Source organism: Tamandua tetradactyla, chromosome 19 (genome assembly GCF_023851605.1).
Source record: "Tamandua tetradactyla isolate mTamTet1 chromosome 19, mTamTet1.pri, whole genome shotgun sequence".
NCBI lineage: Eukaryota > Metazoa > Chordata > Mammalia > Pilosa > Myrmecophagidae > Tamandua > Tamandua tetradactyla.
Genome location: NC_135345.1, coordinates 65,547,245 through 65,565,984, shown reverse-complemented (window position 1 = coordinate 65,565,984; position 18,740 = coordinate 65,547,245). Strand labels below are relative to the sequence as shown.

The following is an 18,740-nucleotide window of genomic DNA, read 5'->3' as shown; positions in this document are numbered from 1 at the left end:
GCTTCTTTGAAAGAAAGGAATGAAAGGACACTTTTTCAGGATTAGGGATATTATAAGCTACAGCGAAAATTATCATAAGATAATGTTAAAATAAGATTACCAATTATATTTGTGAGATTCATCCATGTTGATACATGTAGCTCTAGTCCATTCACTTTTTTTCTGTTGTTTACATTTGTCTAAATATAAAAAATATATATTTCTAAATTATTTCATTTATAAGTGAGCATGTAAGTTGTTTCCAATGTTTTGCTATTAGAATTCATGCTGAAAATGTCATTTCTGTACATATCTTCCTATACCCACATGCTGGGCTAGACTTGTGAGTTTTTGTTTTTTTTAGGAATGGGACATTTCCTTTACATGCCTTTTAAAACACCAGTCCCATGTATTTTCCTCCTATTTCATAAGCAGCTTCTTCTCAGCAACTATACATAAATATATATATCTCTTATTATTCTTAAAAATTGAAGTGTTGGTGAGCTCAGTCTTAGTTTCTACTCTCTTCTTTGCAACTGAATGCAAAAATAATCTCAAGTCCCTTGGCTTCAAATGTTAATGACCTGCAACTAACTACAGACACCTCTACCCAGCTGCCTACTTGACAGTTCCTACATGAATGCTTAATTGATATTGTATATAAATATATTTGTAACATATGTAAATCAGTATTTTTCACACCCAAATCCTGTTCTTTCCCCTGTCTTTTTCATGTCTAGTAATGAGATTGCAATGCACACAAGTGCTCAGCAACATGCCAACATGAAGCTGTCCTTATCTCGCTGAATCTTCTCTTCTCAATAAATTTGTCAGCAAGTTGAACCTGCTCTGTGTATATCTGGAATTGATGGCGTTTAACATTTCGGCCATTACTGCGCTAATCCAAGCAAACATTATCTCTTGCTTGATCAGTTTTTGGTGCCTCTTAAGTGATCTCCTTGCTTCCTCTCTTTCCATTTTTCACATAGCATCCAGAGTGATCTTTCATAAAAAGGGTAAATTATGCCATTTGGAGTGAACTGCTGCTTTGGAATGAACTTGAATTAATCTACTCAAAATAATCCATCCTGTAATAGCATCATTTAGAGAACAGTTGCTATTTAAATTTGGCACCCAAAATTGTATTTTTGGAAAAATCCTGAAACTAATTTGATTAGGATATTTTTTTAATATTATAAGTTTCTCTGAATATAAATTACCCTGAATTTTGTTAGATAACATTGGGAAACCACCACACAGTTGAAAATTTGCCCGATATATTTTATAAAATAGGCTGATACATATTCATTGTTATTTTAAAGATTTGTTGCAAACTATAATTGTATATGAAATTCATCAGATGCCAGTGGTTTCACTTAATAAAACGTTTATCATTATACATTGAAATTTATTAAAATATTACCTTGCTATTTCATTTTAGGTGGCCCTTTTTTGAAGGACTGTGTCACCATTCAAAGTATTGCAGCTTCCTCCATGGTAACACTCTATTTTACAGACTTAGGTCAACAGGTCAGTTGGACAACAGTAAGTATCAGTTTGAAACATAATATAGATTTCCCACATTTTGTTTGAATAATATAGTTTCAGAAGGACTATCTATACTAAATAAATTCACAGTGAATCAAAATATTATACCACATGGTATTTTTAATTTTCCATTTTTAATATGTATAGTGACCCAAGCTAAGGTCACACCTTAACCAAAGTACCCTCAGTAATTAGGTCAATGGAAATCCACATTTCTCAAAAGGAAGATAAACTTCTTTTCTTATGACAACCCATCCTATGAGGGGTAACTTACCTCTGTTTGTTCTATGTCTTGGCAGTTAAAATGCATTTCTTTACCTTTTCATTTTTGGAGCACTGGGGATGTCAAAGGCCATCTTGGCCTCTGAAATAGGGGGGATAAAATATAAAGTAAAGAAAATAAAAGAAGTTTCTGAGGCAGAGGGTGGAAATTTTGGAAATTCTAAAAGTGAAAAAGTATTTTAGTTTCCTAAGCTGTTCAAAGTAAATACCATTAAATGGGTTAGCTTAAGTAATGGGAATTTTTTGCTAATGGTTAGAATCAGGAAAAATGTACAAATCAAGGTGATGCTGTCTTCCCAAAGATTGGCTGCTTGTGCGTCTTGGCTCCTCTGCCTCATGGCAAGGCACATGGTGGTGTCTGCTGGTATCTCCCTTTTTTCCTTAGTTTTCTTGATTTTGGTTTCTTTCTTCTGTGTCTTTCTCTCTCTCTGTTTCTCTCTCTCCGTCTCTGTCTCTTTCTCTCTCTCTCTCTTTGGCTCAGAATTCATTCTCTTTCTAAAGGACTGCAGTGAAAATATTAAGACATCCTGAATGAGGTGGGTCACACCCTAACTGAAGTAGCCTTATCAAAGTGTCTTGCTTATAATGGGTCCACATCTGCAGGAATGAATCAAATTTAAGAACATGCGTTTCCAAGTTATATAAAGCCTCAATCCACCACATAGAGTAAGACTTCTTTGAGCTTAGGGTTATTCTTTTGATGCTTCTTGGAGGATAATGGGAGCTATGAAAAGTGGTGGCAACTGAATCCAAGGCCATTACAAAGGTGAAGACTATATTAAAAGATATGGAGGGCTAAGAGACGGTGAAAATATGTGACATTAATTTACAAATATTAAAATACATGAGTGATGGGTAGATGGACTACATTCAGCAGCAAGAGCATAATATATTATGGTATATTTAGTGACAGAGGTAGTAAAAGTAAAAATTTTAATTGCCATTGATATAAAGAATAATACAATCATTCTAGTTTTTCAACCATGTTAAACTTATTTTTTATATTGATTAAACTTTTAAAGTTTTTTTCTGATTAAATTCTGTTTTTTCACACTTGTGATGGAGTGATCTTTTTAATATTTTCTATTCAAAATGGCTTTGCTTTTGCCAACATTAATTGTAGCCATTAACTTTCCTAATGCTTTGAGCTTTCCCTTCACAGTTGAACAATCAACTTTAAAGTTTACTACAAATGTGTTCCTAATATATATATATTATTATTGAGTTCTCTAAGAGAAAATTCAAATTTAAGTTCATTAAAATACTGCCACATGCTTTACTTTCCTAATGATCTCTCCTTTTGATGTTATGTTTCCTCTCTGTAATTAGGTAATTATATAACTATGTTTAAGTTTTTTTTTTATTGTTGTTGTTAAATAGTTGCTTTGGTTTCCAAAGTTTACTAAGATTTTAAGTGCTAATTTCTTGAAATAAAAACAAAGAATTTAGAGTCCTCTGAATCCCTGTGAAGTCTATCATCATGTTTAGAAACACCTTACTAATTCGTGCATGTGTAAACAAAAATGTTTTCAATACTTAAATATGATTTCTATAGAAATTTGCTGAAAGAGATTTTGGACAAGAAAAAATCATCTTCAATGATTAAAATAATCAGAGGGTCTTTGTGCACATGTCTGATAAAAGAATTTTCTTTTTATGGAAATTGCGTCAGGGTGAGCTGCAATAACTGTGGATTCATGAAACATTCTAGCTGCATCATCAGGATAAGCACTATGGAGAAAAAAGTGTTAAGGTAGAAATCTATGACATTGTACTAAAAAAATTATAGCTTATTTGAGAGAAATGTCACCTAAGTGACAAAGAGAATTCTGGAAATAGCCTGAATATTTTTAAAACAACCCTATGTTTCACACATCCTTTGCTACAAATGAGTCAGTCCCATTAAATGCTAAAAATATGCACATTACTTTGCAATCATACCCAGTTTATATTAATTATACAACAAAAGCAATATTTACCACACATAACAGTCTTGTACACTAGTAAAATATGCTTATTTAAAGACAGAACAAACATATTTTTAGAACTAATCTCTTTAATTTAGCAAGACCAGAATTAAAAGTTTAATAATATTTTTCATCAAGTTTGATTGGACTATTACAGATGATGTGAAGATTCTTGACTCACTTAACTTGTTGAAAGACATAATAAATGGTTAATTTAATAACATAATAATTTCTGTAGTTACAGATCTTATTCCATTTCCACCATTTTTAATACATTCATTTGTGTATGTGTTTGTATATAGTTCTATGAAATTTAGCCCTTTTATTAATTCATATATTTACCACCAAAATCAAAATACAGAATTGTTCTATCACTACAGAAGTTCTCCCCACTCACATTACACCTCTGTATTCATGCCCCTTTTCTCCTGGCAATTGCTAATCTGTACTCTATGTCTATGGTACTGTCATGCAAAGAATGATATTTAAATAGAACCAAACACTTATTGATATTGACCTTTTTTCCCCATTAAGCATAATTCCTTTGAGTTCCACCTTGGTTGTTGCGTGTGTTAACGCTTGGTTTCTTTTTATTGGTGAGTAGTACCTATTTGTATTGATGTACTGGAATTGATTTAATGATTTACCCATTTGCTATTATAAATAAAGCTGTTGTGAGTATATGTGTACTCATATTTACATGAGAATAGGTTTTTGTTTTTCTGGGATGTACTGTTGAGTTTTAAGTGTTCTTTATTTCAGATATAAGTCCTTTATTGGATATGTGGTTTATAATTTTGTCTTTTCATTCTCTTAACAGGGACTATTTCAATACAAAATATTTTTATTTTAATGCTGTCTATTATATCAATTTTTTTTAAGGATTGTCCTTTTAGTGCCCTTTCTAAAAACCCTTCACCTAACTTTAAGTGCCAAAAATCTTCTATATTTTTTTCTAAATGTTTAATAGTTTTACGTTTGAATTTTAATAATAACCTATTATCTTTATGGAAAAGACTGATGTATTTTTGTGTACTTTCAATATCTCCCAACATTATACATTCTTTCAATATCCCTCACGTGTTCTGTGGTCCTTTATCTGCCTTTGTTTTTTGCTTCTACTGGATTGCATCTTTTATATTTGTCCCTTGTTATTGTGGTAATTATATGGTCTTTTTAATTCATTCTAGTGGTTACATAAGGGACTATGTTGTACATGCTAAAATATTAAAAACTTATATAAATCATCCAATTTTATTCTACAAATTCAAAAATATTTCATAGATAGTTCAAAGACTATGATATATGAATTCCATTTATTGTCCTCCTGACTCATTTGCTATTATGGCATATTTTAATTTTCTTTGTATTTTAAAGTCAAAATCCATTGCTATAATCTTATATAGCCAATATTTATTTGGATTTACACATTTTGCTATGATTTATTTCTTCCATTGCTGAGTTTACATCTGATATCATTATCCTTCTGCCTGAAGAACACCTTTAATGCTTAATTTAGGTTCTGCCACTGATGACGTCTCTCAGTATTCATTTCTCTTCAAGATAATGTTTATATTTACCCGATAGTCTTAGAGAATATTTTCATAGAACACATAATTCCATCTCAGCAGTTATTTTTTTTTCACTTCACAAAATTTCATTTTTTGATTTTTGACTCCAGTTGTTTCTGTTTAAATTCATCTATTCTCCTTTGAAAGCAACGTGTCTATTCTTTGTCTGATTTAAAAATTTTCATTCTTTTGGCATTCAGCCATTTGACTATGATGTGCATAGTTAGGTTTACGTTTATATTTATCCTCTTTGGATTTATAGTGATATCTGAGTGTACGGTTTGATATATGAATTTAATTTGAAAAAGTATTTGCCATCATCTGTTCAATTATTGCTTCTGCATTATTTTTTCTGTATTTTCATTCTGGGACTCATATTCCATTTCCATATGTTTTTTTTCAGGATTTTCAGATATTTGCTGAAATTCTCAATCCTGCCTTTTATTTATTTAAACATGTAAAAGATTTTTTGAAATCTGTGTCTGAATATTCAGTTATCCAAATTTTCAAGTTATTGATTTTGCATATCTGCTAGTTCTGTTGATTTTGGTCACAATATCTTGATTCCTTGTGTATCTGCATATTTCTGACAGGGTGCAGAATATTTCATGTGAAAAAATGTTAAAGATAATTGGAAGACTAGGATGATGTTATCACCTATCAAAGATGATTTATTGAATTTCAGATGTATGAATGGCCTTCTAGCATCAGTCATCTTAATCAATCAGAGATTGAGATAATTCGATTCTGAGATTCAATACCTGTGGAAAAAAGGCCTATTTCCAGTTCACCCTTACTACTTAGAGTGTAGCTATTCTGTGTCCCCGCTCAAAACTTAGATATTTTTAAGACCTCCTCTATCCTTGAGAGATACTGATCAAAAATCATTGTCTTTCTTTTCTCAGGCACATCCAAAGGCTCTGCTTATCTTATCAGGCTTTTTAGTGTTTTAGATAATGCTAATACACTCAACATCTGAGGCACAATCACTTCTTTGGATCCCATTGAAAATGAATTTGACCTTCAAATTCATTAATGACTAAGTGACTCTCTGTAGTCTACAAAACAATGTACATGTTTAAATATTTTGGTCAGTTTTTCTTCCTAGTCTCATTAAGATGACTTATTTGAATTACTGGGAATAGAATTTTCCATTATAGGTTATTCATATAGTAATTACACTAAAGAAATTACACTAAAAGAAAAAGTCTCCAACTCACATGATACTAACATATGAGTATTGTAACACAATATACTCATATGTTAGTTATGAGTATATTGATTGATGAGTATATTAGTATGAGTATATTGATTGATCATCAATATTTTTCAAGGGCAAATTGATGATGATAATGTTATTGATAAGCTTTATTGTATTTTTATTTAGTAGTTCTTTCCTGTTTTCAAGATGAAGGTTAGAACTACCATATTTTGTTGTTAATTTTCTATAACAGTAAAATGTGCAATTTATTTTTTCCTAAACTGCTAAGGCCAATTTTAGAAAATAAAAAAATTAAAGGTAACAATCATGAAAATGATAGGACTGAGGGAATATTTTTTCTAAAAAAGAGTGAAATGTATTACATGTAGTTTAAGCACATAGATGCTAGCTAATCCACAACAACAATTACAGTCTCATGATTCAATTTATGTTTTCTAAGACTTATTGCTTTCTCCCTTTTTTTATGATAGACATATACCAAGATGACGACTCCACAGATGTTCCACAAACTCCTAAGGTCCTTGTTACCGATTAGAATTAATGAATCTTATATTCAAAGCAACTCATTAATTTAATAGAGAGAACTTTTTACAAAGAAGGAAAATAAATATGATTTAATAATGGAAATAAATTGGAATTTAAAGGTAGATATAGTTCAAAATCAGATGATAATATATATGCTTAATTTGAATATAGAAACCCTACTAAAATATTTCATTATGGAGTCTTTATAAGGTAATATGATTTTTGGGGATTTGACTGTATGACTGTGTATATGTGTGTTTGTTTATTTTTAATTTTGTTTTTGTTTTGCTTCTATCTACTTTAGTAGAAGCATAGCAATTCCATTTTCAGTAGGTTGTCATATAAATATTTGTCTATCTGGCCTTTGCTTTTCCTTATTCTGAAATGATTTTCTGGTTATTTTCAAAGTTTAATAAAACCTTCCTTTAATCTATTTTTAATCTATTTTCCATCTAATGTTCTTTTTATGAGAAAGACATGCATTATCCAAAATCCATTCTATCATGCTTACAAGATGTATTATTCACAGCTTTGATACTCTTTTAAACTCCATGCTTCAGCATGAATGATATTTGTGATAAAATGTTTGGTGTTTTAGGACATATTCCTATAAGCCAGGCAAAGCATCTCCAGGTTTACTTTTAAGAGATAAGATTATAGTTTAATTTCCTCTATTCCAAGTGAATTTCACATTTGTGATAGCATTTTTATCAACTTAATAAAGGATGATATTTGGTCCAAGTTACCTATTGTTCATAACATTTTTCATTCTTTGTATGTTCCAAGGGAGCTTACTCAAACTTGACTTACTACATTAGGTAATATTGAAATAAATATTTTAACTTGTAGTTGTAATAAATAATTATCATCATCTTCATTATTCTAGGGTACTATACTAAATTATCAGTATTCAAAAGTGATAAATATTTTTTCTTATATATAAATAACCAAGCATGTATCAAGCCATAAATTAAGATACATTATCAAATGAAATTTGACTTTATCAGATTTTGTATTTCTCTTACCTTTACATAATTTAAGTAAAGGGCAATAAGTCTTCCTTTGTTCATGAGACAATAAATATTGCTGAAAGAAATGATTATAACTGTAAACACATATATATATAACTACATATAAGTACATTTAAATATGTGTGTAATAATTATGTATATAAATGTGTATGTATTGCAGCATATATGTAATTATTGCCAGATGTAAAAATATAATTTATAACTGATGTGCATACACACATATTTGAGAAAAACATGTATTTTAAAATATTTTAATATTTTATTCTTCAGAAAATGATGAAAACAGGCCAAGACAAAGCAAAGTAGTAAAGACTGTAAATTTATCTTTGTCATGTTCCTTTTCTCTTCTTTTCGAATAATCAGAGGTAAAATATTTCTCGCTCTCTGTCTAAAAACTCCAGAGTATGACTTTTACCTGAATTTAGCATCAGAGCAAAACCAAATATTTAGCAAACGCTAAATTTAGAAAGCCATCAGATATCATTAGAGAAATATACTTTTTGTGGACATATGCTTGCCTCCAGTTACCTTTCCAAATACTCAGCATGGCCTCTCTATGCATATCTCTCTTTCTTCAAATATGTGGTTGCTACCCCCCAACTCCATAATTCAGGAATAAGTTCTTAAAACTACACACCTAGATCATTAATATCAAACTATGGGAAATCCGTTTGAACAACATGGGGGGATAAGATGCTCCAGGATGCCAATCCACTATGGAAACTTTGAACCATTAGCAAAAACTGGTAGAGTCATCTTTGTCAAAACTCTGGAAAACAGCTAAAAGGTTGCAAAAACTGGACAAGAGCCACATCAAGAAAACAGAGCTTTATAAACAAGAGACGAGCGGTGCATGGGTATTTCAGTGGTAGAAGTCTCACCTCCCATGTGGAAGATCTGGTTCAATTCCTGGCCACTGTGCTCAAAAAATAAATAAATAAATAAAACCATTCAACAAATGGTACTGCAGTAATGGGCTAGTCACACGGAAAAGAAGGAAATGTGGCCCTCACTGTACAGTATACCGCATACAAAACAAATACTTGTAGAATTTCCTGGTACCCTTGCTTCTTTCCCCACTCCCCTTCCCAGTGTGGTGTGGAGCAACTTGTACTCCAATTGTGGGTCTATGGAACAGTGAGGGAACAATGCAACTCCTCTGCACACACTAGGTGCCTTTTAGTTAAGTGCCAATCTATCCAGTAGCATCCTGGAAGACTAACCAAGAAACCCTTTTCTGGTTTATCCTGGCAGAAATTCACATGCAGAGAAAAGTATCTTGTGGAAAGCTAAAGCAGTGTTAGAAAAATGAATAAAAAAAGAATGAAAAAAGTCAAAGTGGCCTGGGAGAATGGATGGCCAGTGTTAAACATATAATAGAGCACCCAGAATGTGTGGAAGGTCTACTTCAGAGGGAGGAGGAGGAAATTCTGATTCCTACAAAGGGGGGATTTCCAAAGGCCATGAACAAGTAGTAGTGCAGGACAATTTGTGGTACCAGGAGGAACCTATACTTTACTTATGCCTGAGTCTGATAAGAGTGCTAAATTCTGAAGGAGAAAAGCAGCTAATGCAGAGGCAATATGTGAAGGCAATGAAAGGTGGTTGATTGTCTTCTGTTTTTTTTTTTTTTAGGTCCTGGCACTCAAAGGTATTATTGCCATATTACTAACCAGATACAAAATTTGAGAAAATACAACTTAGGAATTAAATGCCCAAATTACAAAAATAAAATGTTAAGATGAACAGTTCACAACAAAAAATTGCAAGACAAATAAAGAAACAGGAAATGATGGGGCTATCCGAAGGAATTATGTAAAATGAGAAACTGTCAACCAATAAGAACAGAATTTAGACATGTCAGACAAAGGTATTAAAAAAACAAATCTACAATATGTTCAAAAAGATAAATAAAAACATGGAGAAAGAACTAAAGAATATCAGAAAAACGATGCAGAACAATATGAAAACCTCAATAAAGAGACAGAAATTTTAGAATAGAATAAAAATACTAGCTAAAGACTGCAGTAACTGAAATAAAAATTTCTGGAAGATTTCCACAGCAGATTGGTGTTGGCAGAAGAAAGTATCAGTGAACTCGATGACAAAATATTTAAATGATTCAGACCACATAGAATTAAAACAAAGAATGAAAAAAGTGCAAATAGTCCAAGAGGCCTGTGACACACTATGATATATACCAATATTTACATTAGGGAATCCCAGAAGAAGAAAAAAGAGATAAAGGGCTAGAATGAATACTCAAAGAAATAAAAGCAGAAAACTTCCCCAAATTAATAAAAGCATGAATATACACATTCAAGAAGCCCCATGAACCCTAAATATGAAAAACTTAAAGAAAATCATGTCCAGATATATAAAAAAAAAAACAGTAAAAATCCAAGGACAAGCACAGAATTCTGAAAGTTGCAAGAGAAGAGCAACATATATGTAGAAGTACGTCCCAGTAATATTACATGCTGATTTCTCCTCAGAAGCTATGCAGGCCAGAAGACAATGAGAAAATATTTAAAGTGCTGAAAGAAAACATTGTCAACAAATAATTTCATATTCTGTGAGATTGTCTTTCAAAAATGAGTGATAGACTAATACATTCCCAAAATTCCAAAGCTGAAGGAATTCTTCAGTGGTAGACCTGCAGTATAAGCAATGATAAGGGGATTTGAGAATGAAATGAAAGAATAGAAGACAGTGGATTGAAATAGCATAATGAATTAAAAACCTCCAGTAAAGGTAATCCTATGAGTAATTACAAATTCTAGTATTATTGTATTTTACTCTTTGATATATGAATATGTTATTACTTCTATCAAGATCTAAACTACAAATGCATAAAAAATAATGGTAAACCTATAGTCTTGGGTATACAATGTATGATGTTCAATCAAAACATGGAGGGTGTGGGTAGAAAGGTAAAGAAACAGTGTTTGTGGTATATGCTGTTGAACTTAAGGTTGAAATAAAATCAAACTTGATTATTATAAGTATAGAATGCTAAATTTAAGGCCCAATCACAATCACAAAGAAAGTCTATGAATATATAAAGAAATAAATACAAAGGGACTCAAATTGTACCCTACAAAAAATAAATAAAATAACTATGAACATAGACAATAATGGAAGAATTAAGGGACAAAAAATATGTAAGATGTACAAAAGCCAACAGCAAAGAACTGAAGAAAGTCCTGCATTATCAGTAGCTGCTTTAAATGTAAATGGACTAAATTCTCCAGTGAAAAGGCAGAAATGGGCAAAATGGATAAAAAAGCATGATTCAATATACTGTTTGTAAAAGACTGACTTTAAATCAAAGATGCAAGTAAACTGAAAGTGAAAGAATGGAAAAAATATGCCATGCAAATAGTAAATGAAAGAAAGCAAAGGTAGGTAATATTAACATCAGATAAAATAGTCTTAAATAAAGAATTGCTACAGAGGACAAAGAACAGTATACTAGTAAACAGGGCAAGTCATCAAAAAGACATAACAATTTTAAATGCATAAGCATCTGATGGCAGAACCCCAAAATATATGAAGCAAATATTGACAAATATGGAGGCAGAAATAGACAATTCTACATTAATAACAGGAGATTTCACTATTCTACTTTCAATAATGAATAGAACATAGAGAGAGATCAAAAAGAAAGTAGAAGAACTGAATAATATTCAAAATAATATTGAAAATAAAATATTGAAGAATATTGAAAAACCAAACAGACATATTTAGAATAGTTCATGCAACTCAGAAGAATACACATTTGCCTCTAGCACACAGGGTCATTCTCCAGAAGAGACCCTATGCTGGGTGTGGTGATTTGGAGCTGTATGTACCTCAGAAAAACATGTTCTTAAGCTTAACACAATCCTGAGGGTGCAAACACATTGTAAGGAATTTTTGATGGTGTTACTTCATCAAAATGTGGCCCACCTCAATCATGATGGGTCTTAATCCTCATACTGGAGTCCTTTATAAGCAGAATGAAATTCAAACAGATAGAAAAAAAAGCTATGGAAAGCAAGAAGCTGAAAAACATTGAAGCCCAGAAGAGAGAGGAGAAGCCAGAAGAGGGGCCACCATGTGCATTGCTATGTGACAGAGGAACCAGGAAATAGAATCCCCAGCAGCCAGCCACAGGATACCACCATCTTCAGGAAGAAGGTAGTGCTTTGATGATGCATTAATTTGGTCTTCTATTATACTCAAAACTATGAGTTAAAAGATTCCAACCCAGTTGCATGGTATTTGCTTGAGCAGTCAAAATGACTTCACTCGTGAATTTTACCAAACATTCCAAGGAGTATTAACATCAGTCTTGCTCAAACTCTTTCAAAGACTGAACAGAAAGAGACACTTTTTAACTCATTCTATGAGGCCAACATAACCTCAATTTTAAAGTTAGATGAAGATACCATGAGAAAAGAAAATTACAGAGCAATATCCTGTGTGAATATGGGTGTTAAAATCATACCCAATGGTGAGAGACTGAAAATTTCCCTGAAGGTCAAGAAGAAAACAAAAATGCTCACTGACACCATTGTTTTGAATATTGTACTGGACATTCTAGCCGGAGGTTAGGCAAGGAAATGAAAGAAAAGTCATGCAACTTGGATAGGAGGAAGTAAAACATTTCCATTTGCAGCTGACATGATCTCATATACAGATAATCCTGAAAAGATCTACCACAAAGCTCCTAGAGCTAATAGATGAATTTAGCAAAGCAGCAGAATACCAGATCAACACCACCAAATCGGTATTGTTTCTATACACTTAATAATGAGCAATCTGAAGAGGAAATCAAGAAATAAAGTTCCATTTGCAATAACAACTAAAGAAAAAATATAACCATGAATGTGAAGGACTTATACATGGAAAACTGCAAAATATTGGCAACAGAAATCATGGAAGACCTAAATAAATGTAAGGATGTTCTTAGCTTGGAAGAGTAAAAATTGTTAATGTCAGTACTACCAAAAAATTTAGAGTTTCACTGCAATCTCAATCATATTTGCAATAGCCTTCTCTATACAAATGGAAAAGCCAATAATCAAATTCATATGGAAGTGTAAGGGTACCTAAATGTTTCAAATCATCTTGAAAAAGAAGAAAGTAGTGGAGGGCTCACATTTTCTGATTAAAGCTTGGTATAAAGCTAGCATAATCAAAACAACATGGTAATGGTACAAGGAAAGTAATATAGACCAATGGAATTAAATTGAGAGTTGACCAAAAAACCCTTCCATTAATGGCCAGTTAATTTGTGAGAAGGGTGTTGTTTAGTTTGCTAATGCTGCTGGAATGCAATATACTAGAAATGGAATGGCTTTTACAAAAAGGGTTTGCTAAATTACAAGTTTACATTTCTAAGGAATTAAAATGTCCAAACTTAAGGCATCCTGAGAAGATAACTTGACTTCAAAGAAAGGTCAATGTCTGTCACATGGGAAGGCATGTGGCTGGCATTTGCTAATCCTTTTTCCTAGTTCCGTTGCTTCTAGCTTCTGATTCTGGTGGCTTCTTTTCTACGTGTCTGTAGTTCCTGACTTAGCTGCTCTGGAGTGATCTCTGGATTTCATCTCTTAGCTTTTCTGTGCCCTCTCCAGGCTCAGGTTTGCTTAGTATCTTATGGAAATAGCACGTGACTATGTCTGCTAGGCTCTGGCTCCTGTCTAGCTTCTGTTGGCTCTCTCAGCTCCTGGAATCTCCTGGGGTTTCTACATTTACAAAGTCTGTGTCTACGCATCTGCTCTCTCTGTTGGCACTCCAAACATTTCCAAATGTCTACAACTGTGTTTTCTCCAAAATGGCTCCCCTTTGAAAGGACTCCAATAAACTAATCAAGATACAGTGTGAATGGACAAAGTCATATCTCCATCTAATCAAAAGTTCACACCCAAAATTGGGTGTCCCATTACTCCGTAGAAGTAATCTAATTAAAAAGTCACACATACAATGTGTGGATCAATCTCCACAGTAACAATCTAATTAAAGGTTCCACCTAAACAATAGGTCTTCCCCCATAAACTTAAATTAGGAAAAGAATATGGCATTTCTGGGGTTCATAACAGTTTCAGTTGACACAAGTGCCATGTACACTCAATGAGGAAAGTATAGCATCTTAAGAAATGGTACTGGGAAAACTAGATATTCATATTTAAAAAAATGAAAGAGTCACTTAATCTATTTATAAAAATTCAAACAAAGTGGATCAAAGACCTAAATATTAGAGTCAAAGCTATAACACTTGAAGAAGAAAACAAAAGGAAGCATCTTCAGGATGTTTTCTTACGTAATGTTTTTGTAGACTTTATACCAAAAGTATGAGCAACAAAGAAATAGAATGATGGATTTCATTAAAAATAAAAACTTTTGTGCATCTAAAGACTTTATCACAAGAGCAAAAAGCAACAAGTTATGCAAGGGAGAGAATATTTGGAAACTACATATCTGATAGAGTTTAATATCCACAATATGAAAATAAATATGATAACTTAACAACAAAAGACAAATAACCCAATTAGAAGATGGACACAGTACTTGAATAGACGCTTCTCCAAAGAAGGTATACAAATGACCAATAAACACATGAAAATTACTCAACATCTTTAGCCATCATATTATAAATTATAAAATATAATTATAAATTATAAAATATCATTTCTGACTTTCTAGAATAGCTACTATTTTTTAAAGAATTAATAAATAAGAATTGTTGAAGAAGATTTGGAGAAGAAGGAATTCTCATTCTTTGTTGGTAAAAATGTAAAAAGATGCATGGGTGAACCTTGAAGACACTGTGTTGAATAAAATAAGCCAGAAACAAAAGGACAAATATTATATGATATAACTGATATGAAATAATTAGAATAAGCAAATTCATGGACCCAGAAACTAGAATATAAGTTGCCAAGGGCTGGGATGGGGTTAGGGAATCAGGAATTAATGCTTAATTGGTGGAGTTTATATATGAGGTAATATTTGTTAATAATATTTCAGTTAGTTGATGTGTTCAGAGAAATATTTAAGGAAATGATGTCATAATCAAAATACTGGTTTAACATGGTGAGAGGCAAGAATATTATCTATTTTACCCTAAGATCCTAGCCTATTTGTTGAAAGTGAGGATATGTTACTTCTCTGGGTCTGATGCAGGTTAAGAGGGTTGCTTTTCTACCTTACCATTTCATGTAGTACTTTAATCTTGGAAATACTCATGATGGTATATGTAAACCATATTTCATTAAACTTAATACCTACTAATATCTTCCTTATTATTCCTTATTATTCTTTAAAATCTCTTCCTTATTTTCAGGTATTTTTGGCTGAATACACAGGACCTCTGTTAATATACCTCCTGTTTTATTTGAGGATTCCATATATATATGATATGAAAGAGAGTTCTGGAAGATTACGCCACCCAGCAGTACAGTAAGTGACAAATATTGTAAATATAAAAGAGGAGATGAACTAGTAATCAGACATTATGTAATAAAGTCTGTTTAAACCCTACTAATAGGGGTTCAATCTTAAGGAAATATCTCTTAGGTTACCATAAACAGTGTATGCACGTCTTATAGATAAACAACAAGCCAATAAGACAACTTTAAAGTAGGCTGTGATTAAGTTATTAATGATCACAATTATATTTATAACATGTCAGCAACAAAATAAATCTGGAAATTCAGAAATGTCATCCAAAGAAGCTTAAAAGTATAAAGTTGAGATCATGTATACAGCTCAAAACCTACTCTAAACTTGGAAACATTGCCTAGGTGAGAAACTAGGATCTATATAATAAAGAGAAGAAATAAAAGGATTTTTAAGTTATTGTTCTCTAGTCAAAATTCAATATTTACACCAACAAAGTCCCCATTAATCTGAATAGTTCAGAAACTAAAACAAGGAGCAACATTTTAGTTTAAAATCTTATCTCGAGAGAATCATATATACTTCACGTGAATAAAAATACCTGAAATCAAATATCTTTAAAAGCTCCAATACCCAAAATATAAAGAAAAAATTAATTCAGAAGACTCAATCAATCCATGGAATCACAAAATGGCTGGATAATCTATATCTCCCCTCCACACTCACTATCCCATGGAAGACCAAGGGAGATGAGACCTTCCAGGACTATGCACCACCTGGTTGTTGCAATATACTATGGAGATTCCTCGTGGAACAGTAGTTTCCCATCTCTTGCGTATTTTCCCTATCATGCAGGAAGCAAGTCTGGCTGTGCTATTCTATTACTGTTACATATCACCCATCTGCAACATGGGTGTACAGACGAGTGAAAAGTATGTTTTCTAGTTCCCTTTCCCCCAGAGGGTTGAGGCTCAGGTGTAGGAGTAATTCTCCTGTGCATACATAGTCTTTAAGCAGACTCAGAGACTTCAACAGGCTTAATCATGTGGTCAGGTTTGTTGCCAGCCGCATAATGCTTCCACATCTGTAGATAGAGCCACTCTAGTTCCATTGTATATTGTTTAGTATTGAACAAAGGTCTAGATATTCTCTGTTTCCAGAATTTGCCACGAATTTTCTTCAGGTATTCTAGATCAGTTCCCAGCCATTTCACATAGCACATCATTCCTCCTATAGGGATGAACTTTTTCCTGGCACGAAAAGTAGCCGCTCTGGTTGAAGCTTTGCTTATTGTAACAGGCTTTTGTTTCCAGGTATCATGTCTGTGGAACACTTAATTCTGAATAGTGATATAGATATTACTGGAAACTAAATGTCTTTTTTCTATTATACTGTGTCAAAAAAGTAAAGCAAATTGTGCTACAGAAATCAAGATGTTGTCTTGCAAACTTTAAATAATAAATGAATGATTTCCCCTTAAAAAAAAAATTCAATATTTAAGTAGTACTCTAAGAAAGACGAGGAAAAGAAGACTAGTTCAGATTTCAAAGTAAAATATCTAATTATGGTGGTTAACATATTGCGGAAATGATTCCAACTCCTAAAGGTAGTTTTCAAAATTATGCAAAAGGGTTATTATTCAAAATTACTAGAACGTAGAGTCAACAATTTGTAAAAAAAGTTAAAAAGGTCCTGACAATTGCATAATTTCATGCACTGAAGAAACTCCAAGTGTATTAAGAAACAGCATATGATTATTTAAGTCTCAAACCCACCATTCCCTTCCTTACTGGCCTCCTCTCTTGCAGCTACAGTCACTACTGCTTTATTTTTATTTTGACTTCCTTCTTGTCTCCTAATCAAACTTCAAATATATGCTCAAATGGTTCTTACTCAAGGTAGCCGTTCCTACTTCTTCTGTCACTAAAATCCTTCTAAAATATTTTCCTTTATACAATTTATTACTTTATAATTATATACTCCCATAATTACATATGCCTATTTCCCTCAATAGAGTTAAAATTATGTAGTGGATGTATGGCAATCTTCAGTCTGTCTCCTCTGCTTAACATATTAGTCAAGATTAATAAAAACATATTGAATGAACAAGTATGTGAACTGATTACACAGATACTTATTTTAAATTAGGTGCTATAAGAGTATTAAAGAGTATGAAAGAGAGAACCTGACTTGAAATGGGAGTTTTGAGATTTTTTTTTTAAGAAAGTGACATAAACATTTTTTTAAAGGTCAGGTTTTTTACTAGTAAATTTAAGGAATCTTCATATGGAAATTATTTGTGGTAGAAAACAGTTTCATTGTAGCAAAAGAAATAAAGCCAGTTTAGTAGAGTCGCAGAGAATGAAGGGGGGGATTGGCTCTTAGTGACAACGGTCAGGTCAACAGAGATCAGATTTTCTAGAGTCTTTTAGAACATTTAAGTTCCTTCATTTTCTTAAGTGAAGGAAATATCCTATTCATCTTTTTTTTTTTTTTTTTTTTTTTTAAAGGAAAGACAGAGAGAAGGAAGGAAGGATAGAAGGAAGGAAGGAAGGAAGAAAGGGAAACATCTTTAAACATTTTCTTGTTTTTATTGTATTCTGTTTCTCCGTATTTGTTACATGGGCTGGGGCCGGGAATCGAACCGAGGTCCTCCGGCATAGCAGGCAAGCACTTTGCCCGCTGAGCCACCGCGGCCCGCCCTTCATCTTTTTTTAATGTAATTTTATTGATATATATTCATGCACTGTACAATCCATCAAAGATATACAATGTTTCATAGTATTGTCATGTAGTTGTGCACTCATCACTACAATCATTTTTAGGGTCTTTGTATTACTCTAGGAAAACCAATGAAAAGAAAATCCCAAACATCTGATACCACCTACCCCCACCTCCTTACTTATTGACTGCTAGTATCGTGCTCTACCTAATTCTAAGACTTACAATTAAGGTAGGTTAATTGAAAAAGTGTAGAATTGTCGGAGATATATATTATCAGTGGAACTGAAAAACCTCCAGAAATAGATCCATATAAACATGAGCAATTGACTTTTTATTATTTTGCAATATGGTTATACAATCATTGTTAAAGATCAGGGATACTGAATTACAGATCAACAACTTCAGGTTTTACTTTGGCTACTATGAAACACTAATCACTAAAAACCATTATCTGTATAATGAAGTCAGTAGTCATAATCATTTGTTAAATCCTAATTTCTCA

The 18,740-nt window shown here is 32.4% G+C and overlaps 1 protein-coding gene across 2 annotated transcripts in view; it reads left to right on the top strand.

Annotated features, from left to right (window-relative positions):
* Positions 1–18,740, top strand: part of TECRL (trans-2,3-enoyl-CoA reductase like) — a 150,941-nt gene that overhangs the window by 91,450 nt on the left and 40,751 nt on the right. The window contains exons 4-5 of one of the 2 annotated variants that reach the window (XM_077136991.1): positions 1,421–1,509; positions 15,459–15,574. In XM_077136991.1, coding sequence (XP_076993106.1) covers positions 1,421–1,509; positions 15,459–15,574 — 205 coding nt within the window. Of the gene's footprint in view, positions 1–1,420; positions 1,525–15,458; positions 15,575–18,740 lie in introns of both variants that reach the window. The other variant, XM_077136990.1, reaches the window with a different exon arrangement.